This window comes from Anopheles merus, chromosome 2R (assembly GCF_017562075.2).
Source record: "Anopheles merus strain MAF chromosome 2R, AmerM5.1, whole genome shotgun sequence".
NCBI classification, from domain to species: Eukaryota; Metazoa; Arthropoda; class Insecta; order Diptera; family Culicidae; genus Anopheles; species Anopheles merus.
In genome coordinates this window covers 54,131,948-54,145,019 of record NC_054082.1, presented here as the reverse complement: position 1 = coordinate 54,145,019, position 13,072 = coordinate 54,131,948, and the positions used below count along the sequence as shown (strand labels likewise).

At 45.5% G+C, this 13,072-nt stretch overlaps 2 protein-coding genes and 1 long non-coding RNA gene across 3 annotated transcripts; 2 read left to right on the top strand and 1 right to left on the bottom strand.

Annotated features, from left to right (window-relative positions):
* The first annotated feature begins 57 nt into the window (after positions 1-57).
* On the top strand, positions 58-1,424 carry LOC121590689 (diphthine methyl ester synthase). Its single transcript, XM_041910573.1, has 2 exons — positions 58-292; positions 357-1,424. The coding sequence occupies exons 1-2, from the start codon at positions 158-160 to the stop codon at positions 1,080-1,082; spliced, it is 861 nt and encodes a 286-aa protein (XP_041766507.1). The 5' UTR covers positions 58-157; the 3' UTR covers positions 1,083-1,424.
* Positions 933-2,186, bottom strand: LOC121590693. The gene is made up of 3 exons (XR_006004468.1): positions 1,391-2,186; positions 1,216-1,319; positions 933-1,147 (listed from the first exon to the last, which is right to left on the bottom strand). It is a non-coding gene; the product is annotated as an uncharacterized LOC121590693 (long non-coding RNA).
* A 316-nt stretch (positions 2,187-2,502) lies between these two features.
* Positions 2,503-9,277, top strand: LOC121590676. Its single transcript, XM_041910545.1, has 2 exons — positions 2,503-7,304; positions 7,584-9,277. The coding sequence occupies exons 1-2, from the start codon at positions 2,612-2,614 to the stop codon at positions 7,823-7,825; spliced, it is 4,935 nt and encodes a 1,644-aa protein (XP_041766479.1). The 5' UTR covers positions 2,503-2,611; the 3' UTR covers positions 7,826-9,277.
* The last annotated feature ends 3,795 nt before the right edge of the window (positions 9,278-13,072 follow it).

The window sequence follows — 13,072 nt, the reverse complement described above, 5'->3', positions numbered from 1 at the left end:
TCTCGCGACCAGACCCGAAATGACAGTGATGATTTGTTTACGTACGTCGGCTGTCACTGAAAGCATGTCTGTTTGTTTGGGGTTTGCCGGTAGATCGCCATTACGATAGAAACGAAGCATTTTCTGTACAAAATCAATATTTCACGAATATTTTAAAATGTTTTACATTATTGGACTTGGCCTTGGTGATCCGGAGGACATCACCGTGAAAGGGCTGAACATAATCAAACAGTGCGAACGCGTTTATTTAGAATCGTACACGTCGGTGCTGTGCTGTGGACAGGAGAAATTGGTAAATATAAATCATGCTGCTTTACTAGCTATTTTTTGTTAATAAAAACATATTGCTTTTGCAGGAAGAATTCTACGGCAGAAAACTCATTCTAGCCGATCGAGAAATGGTCGAGCAACGGGCCGATGACATCTTGGAGGGAGCCGAAAGTATATCGGTAGCGTTCTTGGTCGTCGGTGATCCGTTTGGCGCTACCACGCACACCGACCTGATGCTTCGAGCGAAGGAAAAGGGCATCAAAACATCCATCGTTCACAATGCTTCAATTATGAATGCCGTGGGTTGCTGTGGACTGCAGTTGTATCATTTCGGTGAAACTGTGTCCATTCCATACTGGGACGATAGCTGGAAGCCGGACAGTTTTTACGATAAAATCGTTGCCAATCTGAAACACGGACTGCACACGCTATGCCTTTTAGATATTAAAGTAAAGGAACCAACGTTAGAATCGTTGATGAAGAAAAAGCGCGAATACATGCCGCCACGGTTTATGTCCGTTAGCGAAGCGGCAGACCAGTTGCTGCAGATTGTCGCCAAGAGGTCGGATGAAGAAGCTGGCGTTCAGCCTGACCAGCAAAACGAACACGGGCTACGCGAAAACACGCTCATTGTCGGTCTTGCTCGAGTGGGCCATGACACACAGCAAATTCTAGCATGTTCGCTTAGCGAAATGAAAAACGTCGACCTAGGACCACCGTTACATTCGCTTATCATTCCCAATGGGCAGCTTCATCCGTTGGAAATGGAATTTCTGCAGCAGTTCGCCCAACTAAAGCAACAAATATTGTGAATCACCGCGATGGTTTTTTGAAATGCAATAAATTGCCGTGTCATTTCCGCTTTGTTGAACAGTTGCTGGAAAATAAAAAGAAAACAAGTCTATGTAAATAGCTACGTACGTAAAAGCTACATAAGCCATTTACCATTTCATGCTGTGTAACGGGTCTGTCGGGCAACAAAAAGTTGTTAATCATATGGCGGTGAGATTTAATCGCCAGCAGCCATACCACAGCCTAGCTGGGGCCACCTAAGTTGACATCAGGACGGTCAAAGTTCAAGGGTACGATTTGTTTGGTTCCTTGTCTTATGATTACCTACCTCCTTAAGGTGTGGCGTGCTGGATCGCATAAAATTTGAATCCACCTCCAGTTCAATGACTTTTGATTGGCGTTTGCATGTGTAGCGTGTCCTTGAAATTCTTTCTCCGTAGGATTGTTAATTCGTCTGGATGTTGGTAGGACAACTGGCAACAAGTTTTATTATAATCATTTAAACATGTGAAACGGAAACATGAATAAATTGTTTCATTATTTTCACTAATATTCAAACATAAAAAATAAAAAACAAAAAAGTCATCGAACCAGCTCGTGTTTTTAATTTTCTAAGTTGTTGATGATTCTGTTAGCTATTTCCTTTCCTTTCGCGCACTTGATAGTTCTACATTTCACGGTTGCATTCCTTGCCAACCATTGGCAATGCGCCCAGGTCAATATCTTTAGCCAATGTTATTTCTACGCAACCGAAGACAAATGCGCCAAAGGAAAGTGGCAAATTAAATTTGGAATATTGGCTACTTTTCTACAGCGTAGAAAGAGATGTTCCTTAATCATGAAATGACATAAGACATAATTTTATCCAAATCAATAAAATTATCAAAATTAATTATGTGAAGATTTGATATTTTTATTTTAAATTCCAAAACATCACGTTCATTTTCGAGACAGAAACTTTATTCACAGCCGCAAGGGGGTTACACTTGAATCGAAATTAATTTAAGTCTGTTTTTGTTGCTGCTGTTGAGAATGGGTTTTGAGCGTTGACCTCTCAATAATAGTACTCTTTCTTTTTTTATTAGTTATTGTTTGCTTGCTATCTACACGAAGAATTTTCTTTCTATCCTGGCCACTCCGTGAGTATTGTGCCTGCGCAGGTGTTTTGTTTGTGCCATCGCAGTTACCAGGACGACCCACGTTTAACCCTTAAAACGGTCCGGATAGTGGCTGTGCCTTGTCTGTTATGTATAGTCCGTGCGCCATTAGTACTAATCTGTACTGCGGGTCGTAACCTTGCGGACACAGGAAAACTGATTCTTCGTTAAATAAGAAGCAACGGACTGCCACAATAGCATTCACACACAAACACATTATCGATTGATGGTGTGACGGGGTTTAGGTGGTAAAGCTAGGTGCTAATGCCGACAGAACAGTTAGACTGTTGTCAGTAGCCGAAACGGAACGTTGTACACGACTCGCCATTTCGTTAGCGCAAAGTGCAAACATCAGTCCGCCAGCCATCCAGCCAGCCAGCCAGCCAGCCAGGATGCCGATATCTGCACCAAAAATTCCCGACGGTTTGCCGGAGTTAATGCGAGGGCTGGCCAAGAGTGTGATTAAGGAAAATCCGGAAAATCTGTACGTGCATGCGGCAGAGTACTTTGAAAACTTGATCCGTGAGCGCGATGGTCATCTCGACCATGGCTACCCAACGTTCAATGCGTATCAGGTGTACGCAGACTACAAGGAAAAGACCCGCGAAAAGTTAGGTTTAACAAAGGACCCTTCGCTTAGTGACGGTAACGGTGGCGACGGCGACGAAAGTGGCAGTGGGGGAAGTGAATCGAAATTGCGTGGCCGTAAACGACGTCGCGCGCGTAAACCCACCACTCGTGAGCGGGACAATCCGACCACGATGGTCGGCAATCCGTCGGTTAGCGATGAGGGTGAGCCGCAAAAGTTGAAATCCCTGTCCGAGGAGAGCGCTCCAGCACCGGTGGTGGAGCAGGAGATTGTGAAGGTGCACTACAATCCTCCGGAGGCGACCCCTTCCCCGGGCAGGGTAGTAAGTGCACAGTCAGTAGAGGCGGATCATGCCGTCTCGAGCATTCTGGACGATGAACAGATCCTCGATTCGGACGGTACCACCGGTGGAAAGGAAACGGGCGATGAGTTGGTTGATAACGGTGACGACATAGGAACGGCTCCTAGTACTGCGGAAGTTAGTGAGCGTCCTCGTGTTGACAACTTGGAGCCGAGTGGTGAGATGCCCTTGCAAGATATGGAAACGTGCTTTGTGCATGCGAACGTTGACGATTTATTGGAAAAACACTCCGAAGATTATAAAACCGAGCAGGGCAATGAGTTAGAAGGTGTGCCAGAGGAAACGAAGCTTTCCAGTGTTACTACCGAAGGAGAAGACATTCCGGAGGGGCCGCAGGTTGAAGTGCAGCCGAAAAGCGTTGGAGATGAGGGAACGTCGCAGCACGCGCACGAAGTACCGAAGGATGATGATGAAAATGAAATTCAGATGGTTGGGCAGGAAGAGCAGCAGGTTGATATTGAAACGAGACCTGCAGCAGTAGAAGGAGTTGAGGTGGATAGTGAAACGAAACCCATACCAGTAGAAGGAACTGAGGTGCAAGCAGCCGCCGATTTTGATGACAGTGAGGAGAACAAAGGCAAAGAAGATACGATAGGTAGTGAGTCAGGAAAGCAAGATGAAACACTCGTTACCAACGAGATAAAACCTGAGGAAAATGATGAAATAGTAGAAAAAAGAGCGAGTTCACCTGTAGCGATGGATAAAGATGACGATCAAACTAAAGCGAATGATGGAGAAGATACTGTAGATGTTTTGGTGGACGAAACAGACGACAATTCGACGAAAAAGGATGAGCAAGCGAAATTGTCTGACAATCAAGCTAGCAGTGAGGCAATTTCTACTTTACCAAATAACAAACAGAAACCAAATACGCCAACCACACCAGATAGCATAGAAAAGAGTGAAGAACATTGTTCTGCTCAGACTACAGAAGATGGTTTAAAAATTGCACCAAGAATGGGTTTTGAAGACGATGAACCTCTAGAAACGGCTGATACACCATCCAAACCACTTGATTTGGTTGGAGTTGATGCTGAGAATGCCACAGAGAATGTCGATTCGCCTGATAATGTCTCAACTACGAATACTGAATTGACTGAATCAAATAAAACGATTGAACTAACAGCAAATGAAGATGTGCTAGAAGCTGAAAGTAGTAAAAATGATAAAGAAATTGAAACTGCCGTTAAAGATGCTGAGCCAGCTGAGCAGGATCAAAGCATCGTTAGTGAAATACCAGTTAAAGATGAGCAAGACATCCCATTAAGTTTTAATTTATCTGAACTTACTATTGAGAAGAACGATCTTGAGGTGCAGCCAGAATCGAAAGCATCGTTTGAAGATGATTCTAAGCAAGGAAGTGATGAGCAACAGGAAGCAGAGGTAGATGCTAAAGGCGAAACAGAAAATAAGCCAGAAGAAAGTAATGTAGCACAATCAGTAAATAATGACGCAAACGAAGAAACGGAGCAAGAAAATGAAACGCATGCAGTTGAAGCGATAGATGATGCTCTTTCAAATGCAGAAATGATCGTTACCGACTCCATCGAAGAGAAAGATAGCCAATTATCCGATCCTGCAACTGATCCTGTGATCGATCAAGAAGTAACCGGCGAACAGCAAGCTACCGAGTCAAGCATTGACAAGTCCGATATTGCAAAACCCGAGATTGAAGAGAAGAATGAATCAGCCAACACCCAGGACAATGAGCATGAGGTAAATAAAGAACATAATGTTACAGATGCAAATGATTTGCTAACAAAGGATCGCTCTCTTGAAGATGTAGTTTGCGATGATGCTACAGCAAGCGGTACAGTAATTCCAGAAGCTACCAGCAGTGAAGTGATTGTCGAAGATAAGGTTCCTGAACAAGCTGAACCACTTGATGATGGTATGAATAATGCTCCCGCAAAGGTAACTGAAGGTGTGTTTTCAGAAGAACCCAAGGATTGTCCAGTAACAGATACGGAAGAATGTGGAGTTAATAAAGATGAAAAACAGGACCAAGTGTCTGAGCAAATGAAAGTCGAAGATGAAGACAAAAGTAATGAAAACCCAGCTGAAGTTGAAGCACCAACCGTTGTTCCAACAAAAGACGTTACCCCCACTCTGGAAAGTGTTGTAGTAGAAGAAATGCAGAAACTGCTGGGAAATGAAAACGATTTGCAACAAACTGAAAACACAATCGTACAAGATAAGGTCTCAGACAGCTCAATTAAAGAAGCAGAAGAAAATGTTCGTGATGCATCTGAAGCTGATCTCAATGATGCTGTTATATTAGCTGCTGATGTACCAGTGGAAACACAATCGAGTGATAATGTTGGAGAAGTTGGATCTGAAAATGATTCTGATGCTGTTACCACTATTAAGCAATCATCTGGCGATCACGAATCGGTTGCTGAATCAAAAAACACACTGGACCAGACTCCACTTGCTTCACAGCAAACCAACGAAGAAACACCCAAGCACGAAGTGAGCCTTGAAGAAGTCGTTGAGGAACCATGCGTTAAGCGTGAAATAACACCCTCTAAAACAGGTCCCTTAGAAAAAGAGGATAGTACCGAGAAACAGGTAGAAGAGCGGGAAGAAATTAAGAAAGTTGATCTTAGCCAACTTAGCAAAGATTCGGCCGAGGCTCTGTTTTACAGTTTGAAAAAGAGCGAACTCGAAAATCAGGATCCCGCTGATGGTGGTACGATGGGGCACGACAATACGACAACAGCCAACAATGCGGCAATTGAGCCACAAAAAACCGAAGAAGACGACGATCAGGACGTTGTGGTAAAGGAAGAGCCTGTTGCTACTTCGAGCGAAGATCGCACCAAGCGAACATTTACAGATGATTTTTTAGATGAAACCTCCATCACTGAAGCTGCCACCCTCACTACGACCCTGCCATGTGATGGGGCAACTAAAGCGCTCGACCCACTACCGATGGAACAGGAGCGAACGTCACTGGAAGCCGATGAACAGAAGGATGAATTCAATCCAATGGTGATGGTTTCGATGCGATCAAAACAATTTCAGGAGCAACTGCACAGCAGAGATGCGGATGAGCAGCTGGGCGAAGGGCAGGCGGATGATGCAACCCCCAAGCGACCGATCATGCGACGATGTATGACCGAGATGTCAGGATTGCAGCGGTACGATCCGGCAGTGGATGAAGATCCGTCCGACAGTCGACCGTCGACCGAGGATCCGAGCTACGTCGAGGAAGAGGACCAGTTTGATGGGTACTACATAGGGCATATAAAGAATAAAATTCTAGCCTCATCCGTCTCGGTGGCCGATTCCGACTGTCCGGATGGAACACGCTCGTCCGTTGAATCGGTCGACGAGAACCAGGTGCGTACGGCGCTGGAAACGATCGCTTCTACCGATACGGAATCAACCATTGCCTCACAGGCTACGATCCAGCAGGCGGGACGCCGTAGCTACCTCCGGAAGCACTCGCAGAACACGTCCTCCAACATACCGTACGCGTCGTTCGGCAATGCCGCCATCGATCAATCGTTGGACGAGTTTATCGAGCGGGAAGAGCAGCACAAGCAGGACGAAGCGATGGCCGAGGCGGCCACCAAGATTCAGCGCTCGTACCGTACGCACAAGAAGAAGCTACTGCGCGACTACCATAGCACGATGCGTACCTGCACCGAGGACCAGTCGGCAGAAAGTGGCGAAGAGTATGCCGCCAGCGTTATCCAGATCAAGCTGGACCAGCGACGCCCTGACGGTCCAGATCCAGCGGAAGGTGACGCTGGCGAGGAAAGTGATTCAGCAACGGCAAGCCATCAACAACCGTTGGGTGCGACCGGGCGTCGGCCAATGTACAGCTTGAACATTGACGAGTACGACACGGTGGCACGGCGTATGACACTAACCCGCGGTGTGGCCATGCAGCGCAACTCAACGCCGGAAGACGACTCCGGCAAGTCGTCAAACGTGTCCACCGATCGAAAACCATCGCTAACCAGCAGCATGGCCACTACGAAGAAGGACTCGGCACCTGCTAGTGAATCCGGTGCTAGTGAAACTCGGAGCTCGTCAGACGAAAAACCCCCCAAAGCGGGTGCTACTCAAGGGTCGAGTGACGAGCCGGAACCGAAGGATGGCGCACTAAGCTCATCACGATCAAGTTAGTAGGAGTTTAAAGTTCCGTTCCTAGATAACAACAAGCACAGTGGGAGCATTCATGTAATGCATCCAATTTACTGCATTTACTTCTACTACTACTACTACTGCTAGTACTACCACCAGCAACACACTACTACAAACATTGCTTCTATCGCGGCCCGCGTGCCATCATCCGTGTGATATCTGAGCGTTTTTTCTCTCTGCTTTTCCTCTCCCCCTTTCTTTTCGGTTTTCTTTCCCGCTCGTTCCTCCCCTTCCGTGCGCTATCTCTTTCTTGCAGAACCGAAAAGTGGCCCCGCCGGGACTGTGACTGGACGGGAGCAGCATGCCGTGTCCGCGCCCAGAACCGCCACCAGCCGGACGTCCTTTGCACCGCTGGACGTGCAGAGTCTGTTGCTGATTGCACGGCAGCGCACGATGCCGGTACAGATCGATTCGTCCGTCATCCGGGTACTTCCGAAGCACATGCGCAAGCGGATCAGCAGTGCGGGAATGCTGGATGGCAACGGCAAGCGGAAGTAACGGGTGCGACTCTTAGTGCCGCGCGCGCGCGCGCCTTTAGCATGGTAGTGGACGTACATGAAGTACCAATTATGAATGCAAAATATAATCAACTAATAATGATCAGTTTGGCACATTGCAAAACAGTTGTGTTTTCTTTTGTTACATTTTTTTGTCATTTTTCTCGTAGGTTTGTTGATTTGTTCGGTTCCGCCGCTAGCTGATGCTTTCTCGCACACAGTGATGCATTCCACATGCACGTAGCATGTTGCCATGTTATGGCCATATGGAATGTCGTTTGTAGGCTGACCAATATGTCGGGCAAGGGGTGTAGCTACCATGCGTCCATGCTAGTTTAGCTTATCGATCGTACGATCTGCTGAGTTATTCAAACGTAAATTGCATGTTGCATGCAACACTTTTGCAGGGCTTTTGTTGGCTGTCGGTTTTGTAGTTGTAGCAAAATTATCGACAAATGTAATTACACGGTGACACTTTTTCTTTCAAATACAGAAAATTCTAGATGAGATAAAATTGAAAGTTTTATGTTTTAAGTGATTTTTAACTTAAAAATACTTTTTCAGGCAGTTTCGATCTAAAACCAATTATTTTAGCTTAAATTTGTCTTGAATCTGTTAAATTTTAGGAACTACATTTGAGTAAATAGAACACTATTGGCTTGCAAAATATATAATTCAGTGAAACCCGTAAAAACGAGTACCCTTTCTTATGCCTTTTTCGCATAACGAACAAATCTAAATTCTCAATAAATACCTCTCAAAACGAGTAAAATATCGCATAACAAGCAAATTCATATGTGTTTCTGATACACTTTTTGCTGCCGATGTGTGATAATGCACACATTTGTTAATATTCAGCTTTTTTTCAATTTTGATTATCGCTCAGACTAGTGAGAGTTTCGATACTACTTCTTCTATTTGGCCTAACGTCGTACGCGGACATGCCGGTTTATAAAGGCTTTCGATTATTCAGTGCCATGCAGTCGGATTGATTTATCCAGTTCATGCTACGGAAGGATGATCCATTCTAGGCTTGAATCCGCGATGGGCATGTTTTTAAGTCGTGCAAGTTTACGACTGTACCACCGAAACGCCCCTTAATGTTTTCGGGGGAGTTTGGAAACTAAAAATCGTTTAATATGAAACTAATGCTGTATATGTAATTGTGCATAAGTATATGGTATATTGATAAGCGTTTCTTGCAGTTCTATACTACGATTTGATCATCGTATGATCTACCAATTGCTGCCACTTGGGGGAATTTTGTACGGCTACAAGCGTGTTGTAGATATGATGCCAATTCATTTCTGGAATTTAAATTCGTGCTCAAGAATATTCGATTTTACCCTATATCCGGCATTTTTTATCTCAAACCAATGTTCAATTCTTCTAATGAAACTGGCTTATTATGTGTACAAAACAGTGGAGTTTGTAAATTTCGAAAAATATTACAGAAAATAAACCATCAACCTCAATAATCTTAGAAAATCATCGTCGATCAATAATCAATTATGCAGACATTTTTCAGTTTTTCAGATGCACATAAGCATTTATATCAGCACATTTCCTGGTCCTGGAACCAATTATTTAGCTTTTCATACAAAGTATATAGGAAAGGGTTTCCCAAATAACGAATGAGTCTCTATATTTTTCGAAATGTTTTTTTCTATAACAAAAACAGACGGTCATAGCGAAACGCTTAAAATTGTGCATGCTCCTGGTCCTGGTGTCTTTAATATAAAAATTCAATAATTATGTCCCTTGCAGCGGATTCTCTTATCCAGATTTTATTGTAAATAAATGTCAACTGGTAGCCAATGATGTTGTGTTTTAGCTTAGTTTATAGTGCTACAAGAATCTATTTCAAAAGAGCAATATTCATGAAGATGTGTGGTCAAAAGATGTTTGATTTTCTTCAAATCTCTTCACAAATAGGATTAAGCAAAAAAGAGTTACTGTTGATTGATCGATCGTTAATGGGCGGTTTCCTATAAGCGCTTCAGACCTATGATAAACCCTAAGCCTAGCCTATAATAAACTCCAGACTCTATCATTACATATTAAACTGACCTCTGTTTGGCCGATATCTACGAACAGAACGAAACGCACCACCATGAAGGCCAATGACACCCTTTAGGGAAGGTGAATCTTTTATTTGACATGCCGTTCGGTAGATTGCACATATTTAAGGGAGCTTTTTTATCTACTTCCATCTACGTCCGTTGTTAGGTGGCCGTCCTTCTTCGTCAGCCAAAAAATAAAAATAGTCAATGTTTGCACAGTTCAACACAAATTACCCATCGCACAGATGCTGATAAGATGCTAAGGGGACAACGAAAACGCACCTGAAGCTCTTTAGAGCCGTCAGACCATACGCAAGCATGGGTTGGTCGGCCGTTTGAAATCGCTACATTACATAAGTGTCTGTATGTTCCAGTAAAGAAGTTATGGCTCTATATAACATGATGGAAGGTTAGCACATTCCATGTTTGTTAAGTTGTCGAATAAAGTTTACAAGCTGTTGTGCAACTAAAGCAGTTCCCTGTTTTGAGAGATGAATTCGTTTCACTTTACATGCTACGTTATCTGAATAATTTATGATAGCTTTGTTGGATTGTCGCGCAATACACACCTTTACCTTCACACCGCCTCACGGCTGAACAAGAGATTGGGGTAAGCGAGAGTCTTTGTTGTAACGAAATCTAGTGTAAAAAGTGTTGATCCATTTCCTCCTTATTCATAAGGTGCGAGAAATGGGTCAGTTAGCAGCGAACAAAGCGTAAATGACGACCAGCGACCCTGAGCTTAGCTCGCGACGGAAAAGAGCATTTTTGTGTTGTTTTTAGTGTCGCTTGGATTTCATACGGGCGTTTTGGGCCCTTTTACCTCGGGCAACATTTACACACCTGACTGTCAAATCCCGCGAATGTGTTTTATCGCATTCGATTTCTCAGCCCCAACACGGAACAAAGCACCACGAACGTCAGGGGGATGATGCGTCATAACCCCCCAAACAGACATTATTCAATCGATCATCACTGCTGTGCCGAGACGATGCGCAGTTGTGGAGTGTGGATGGACAGCGGTGAAGCACCGGGGAAAAAGGTTAATTGGAGACAAGTGACACGAGACCGGGGTTACGGTAACGGCCATACGAACAACAAACCTTCCGCTCAGCCGCTGTGGGATGATTGCGAATACAAAGTACGCACGCGATGTTCTAGCGCGGGAAAAAGAAAGCAAAAACAAAAGACCGCGGGCTGAAATTCCTCATTTAACAACCGACGCAGCAGCATCGGCCGGGACCGGACGTCGCACATACGGGAACGCACACAAAAACACTACACGCTGTCGTCGTCGTCGACCGGCAACTGACGTCAACCCTCAATTGGACCGACAGGCTGCGTCGGTTGTGAGCTGCTGGTCCATTTTTGAGTACCACCAAACCGTTGACCCACCCATGGGGAGGAGGAGGGAGTAATCGACTTACCCGCGCACAAACCGAGTGGACACTTCCACACCACACCGTGTGCCGTTACGCGAGGTGACGATGATGCAGCGAAAGGTGCAAATGAAATGCATATTTCCATCCTGCCCTCCTGTTTGGCAACCTCCAGGCGCGTGCGAAGCGGAAGATTAGCCTGCCATCGCCATCTCGAGACGGGATCGACCTTGGCCACCTACGGAAAATGTCACGACAGTTTGTGTTTTCATGTGCACGGGTACGATGTGAACCGATGGGCGGTTCCGATGGTGGTTAATGGCGCAGCAAGCAGCAACCGTGCAGTGTCGATCTGCCCCTAAAAACAACTTCATATCCTGCCCACCTCCCCCCCCATGAGTGGCCGCGGCCGGCCGACGAGTATGATCGATATGAGTGTCTGCGTAACATGGCGTAACTACCTCTTCGGGGGACATGCTGGCAGCTCCGGTCAAGAGCGAGGTGCGTTCTGATCCACTAGCTGCCTGTCGGGCGGTCCGAATCGAACGTTGACTATTAATAGTTACAATACGCGGCAGTATCTAGCGTTGGAGATCGCCGCAAATGGCCTCGACGTTGTCGTCTTGTCGTCGACGTTTTCTTCTGCCCTTGCCCTTACGATGATGGCCGAATGGCGGGAAATAGTTGCGATTGGTAGGGTGTTCCTTATTCAACGGATATGATGTATTTGTAACATTCCTTTCCGAGTAAGGGAGCATACTCGCTCGTACGATCGTATTGAGTTAAAATTGGACGAATAAAGACATCCTCAGCCTATAAACATCGAAAATGAGCGCCGAATTATCGATGACCTACGAGTGGAACTAAACGGGAAAGAACGATCTCTATCCAACATTTGATATGCTGTAGGTGGTTTGATATTGCTCATCGTCCCAAAATGCCGATCTTCGAACGCTTCAACCAACACAACCGCTCACTGCGTCATCTGGCCGCTCAAAAGCGTATGCATTCGACTTCCGGTTTTTGCCTTTCAGTCGATTCACCATCGCGCGGTCAGTCATATTTCACCAAAGTTCAAGAATGCCCAACCAACCCGACCCGAATAGATCTATCTTGCAAACCGATGTGCAAAGAGGGCCCTTCTCTGTGTGTGTTTTTTTTCGTTGTTGGCAAGGGCGAGTAATGGTGGAAATAAACTATAACGCTCGTTACACCACGCTCGGACAGTGCAGTGAAGTGATCGGCAAGCGGGGGATGGGAAAATTTAACGACTATATAGTCGTGGCAGGCGAACAGGACGGGTGAAACACGGGGCAGCAGTTGAGCTAGAAAACTGACAGCAATGATCACGACGAAGATGGTGATTATGACGGTGTGAAATGCCGTGCAAAGTGGTGGACCGCCATCCACCATTAACCGGACGATATGGTGCGCGGCTACAAACTGAAGGGAGCGGACGATGGGTGCGGTTATGCATTTCGCGAGTTTTAGTGGTTGTTGGCCCACTCTCAGCAGCCCGGGCTGACCTTGTTCAAGAGATGCTGGGACGGGAGAGTCAGAGAGGCACAGGGACGGTTGGCCGATGACTCTTCCTTTGAGCGAACATAGACAATAATTTGCCCCAAACACATGGTTTTGCTTTTGAGACATAAAATACGGGTTTGGCGCGCATTTTCGGCAGTTGTATTTGTATGTGGTCGTTTTGTAGGAAGAGAGAGGGGTCTGTACGCTTCCATTCCATGGCGGAACTAGAAGGCTCAAGTTTTCATCACTTCCTGACATGATCGACCTGATCGGCGATTTGGA